General features: G+C 34.9%; 1 protein-coding gene across 1 annotated transcript; it reads right to left on the bottom strand.

The window, feature by feature from the left end:
* On the bottom strand, positions 666-2,756 carry LOC107630949. Its single transcript, XM_021119327.1, has 3 exons — positions 2,454-2,756; positions 774-1,149; positions 666-686 (listed from the first exon to the last, which is right to left on the bottom strand). The coding sequence occupies exons 2-3, from the start codon at positions 1,138-1,140 to the stop codon at positions 682-684; spliced, it is 372 nt and encodes a 123-aa protein (XP_020974986.1). The 5' UTR covers positions 1,141-1,149; positions 2,454-2,756; the 3' UTR covers positions 666-681.

The raw sequence follows: 2,878 nt of genomic DNA, 5'->3' as shown, positions 1-2,878 counted from the left end.
TATAGCTGCTTCGATCGATTCACAGCATTTTTCCTATACTTCTCTTATCATGCCATCAAAAGTAAAGGTTACTAGACGCCATTTTTGACTAACTCAATGTAATATAAATAGACTTTTTCTGTTATGAAATAAAAATATATTATCTTTGTGTCTTCACTATTGCGATAATCAAGGTACCGTCTCCATTGATTCGCAGTAATTCCCAGTGGACGGCCTTCAATATTTTGTTCAATAGTCAGTTGTGAGTCGTAATGGTCATGGTATAACCTATTCCTCGTTTCCTTCCAAGACCTTTCTAGCATTTTTAAAATTTACGCTTGATAAGTTCTCTACTATCTTCATCAAAATGAAACATTTTCTGTAACAGTAAATTTAAATTGTTAGTAGGTGTCAAATTAAGATTCTCGAATTCTACAAAAATATAAGTTTTTACCTTTACACATTCATTATAGATCTTGTCCTTGGAGCAAACCTTTCTCCAGTCTTTCTCACAGATTAGGAATTTGGTGTAGTTAGATCCTAGCCATCTGAGAACGCCACTCAGTATACCAGCTTCAGCTCCAACTGGTTACAAGTTTCAATTGAACCTGAGTATGATCTTTCTAATGTTAGATGACTTCATAGCTTCCTTCACACTCAAATGAGCTTGTTTGTTGTACCATCGGATTTTGTAAATCATAGTTAGTCTGTGTGAGTTACTATTGTGACCAAGATGCAATGAAATCATAAGAAAATAGAATAAAAAAAATTTTATTAAATAAATTCTTGTATACCAATGATTTTAACATCCCAAAATTTAGTGGTCTTGCATCCCTTATGCTTCTGAGCCTCCGATGCAGCAAATAGGTTGTCAACGTGTTGCTCAAAAGAATCTACCTCATCTGCCTCTGGGTCTAAGTCTTCATTGTTCGGCTCTGAGTTTTGAACACCATTCGTATAAGTCTGTGGAGCAGGCAGTGGTTTGCTACAATGCGGACGAAAAGGGCGTAAAGATGAGGCTGCGGGGGCACCACCGCCACTGGATGGGGGAAATGGGCAATCCACTTGATGGGAAGATGAAGCCATAGTAGATCCTACTTGAGGTTGCTGACATGCTGTGTCTAACTTGGAAATCTTCGTGTAACGACCTATTCTGGGCATCTTAATATACTGCATTCGGATCATAACATATAGAAACAAGCATTTGAATATTTTTTTCTCATATAGAAATGCATCCATACATAAAGTAGAAAATCTTCATTGCCAAAAAATATCAGCACAACAAAAAAATTTAAGGTATAAGTGCAAACTATATGTACAAGATTTGTTATTTATCAGCACAACAGTAAATCCAAACCAAAACATAGAGAAATATGAAATCTTTGAATTAATAACAGGTTCAAGGAAAAAAATAGCAGCAACCTTCAACATAATAATGCAAGTATACTTGTTCAACCTCAACACAAAAAAAAATTATTAGGTTATATAACATATTTGATTATTTTAGTAACCGGTTATTCTAATCCAACAGAGTATTCTAGTATTACACATACTCTCACATTGGACATGGGATTGATTTCACACAAAAGGTGGCCAAGATGATGCTTAACAATCACAATCCAAAGACAATTTTGATAACTTGTGTAGGGCTGTAATTTATGTTAAGCAGGATCACAAAATACAAAAGATAGATTATTGGTTAAACTAAATATTGTACACACAAGTGATGCTTACTGTAATTTATGCATGCATAAGCAAAGTGAATTAAAGGGAGCACCTCTTTATTCATTGTAGAACAAAGCTCAAATAGTCCAGGTGTAGAAATGTAAACCGGTCTAATCCAAATAATACAAAAGAATTCTTTGAAATATGGACAGAGAAAATGATACGTAGCCTTAAACATAGAAAATTGTTATGTATTTACTTTGCAATTATTTAAATAGTGTCAATGCGTGCAACAACATGGTCATTTTTGAACATAAGGTGTCCAGATATTTAATAACTAATGGAGTGTAGAGTTTGGCAAGAAGAAGAATGTTTTAAATTTTGGGAGGAAGCATGTTTGTTTCAAAATTATTTTTTAAAAAGGAATATATAACATAACATTTTTCTCTTTTCACTTAAATTGAGTGTGTGTGGCAGAGGAATAAAGCACGAATAATGAAAGAGTCTCTTCTTCAACACTTATTTCTCCTTTAAACATGTTGTATTTCTAGAATTGCAATGTTAGGAAATCACAAGAACCAACGGCAAATAAGAATACAAATAAACTAGGTAACAATAAAAAAAGTAAAAGCAACATTGCAACAACAATATTGTGACTACCTAAATTGTATTGGCTTTACATAGTTCTCAATTTTTTATTATTTACATACAAGATTAAGAGAATCATGCATGTCAATTATAAGCTCATTAATGGCCTCACTTTCTCTGAGTAAATCAGCAACCACACAGGATGAACAAGTGGTGCTTACCGATAGCGGGAGGAATGGTATTGACGGTGAGAGAGGAACGACGGGGTCTCGGACAAAGAAAAAAGGGGCTCGAGGACAAGGGCTCGCCGCGGGGACAGAGATGTCTTCTTCCGGCCGATGATGACGACAACAGATACCGGCCTGGGGATGACGATGGGTACGGTGATGCAACAACTTCGAATATGATGTGGAGAAGAAGACCACGGCCGACGGCAAGGGATGGAGGGGCTGAACTATGAAGTTAGTAGTGGTGAGAATAATAAGGATTATGATAGTGGCAATGGGGTCTGTGATTTGAAAAGTAAAGGAATAATAGTGAAATAGTGATATATTAGGGGTCCTCATCAGGTACTAATGGTAGCATAAAAAAAAATAATAAAAATAATAATAATAACAATAAAAATAATAAAAAAATAAATCATTAC

Source organism: Arachis ipaensis, chromosome B03 (genome assembly GCF_000816755.2).
Source record: "Arachis ipaensis cultivar K30076 chromosome B03, Araip1.1, whole genome shotgun sequence".
Classification (NCBI taxonomy): Eukaryota; Viridiplantae; Streptophyta; class Magnoliopsida; order Fabales; family Fabaceae; genus Arachis; species Arachis ipaensis.
This window is presented reverse-complemented; position numbering and strand designations above follow the sequence as displayed.

Bases quoted from the DNA above. Each gene is read 5' to 3' on its own strand.
- LOC107630949 (XM_021119327.1), bottom strand. From the start codon at position 1,140: ATGCCCAGAATAGGTCGTTACACGAAGATTTCCAAGTTAGACACAGCA.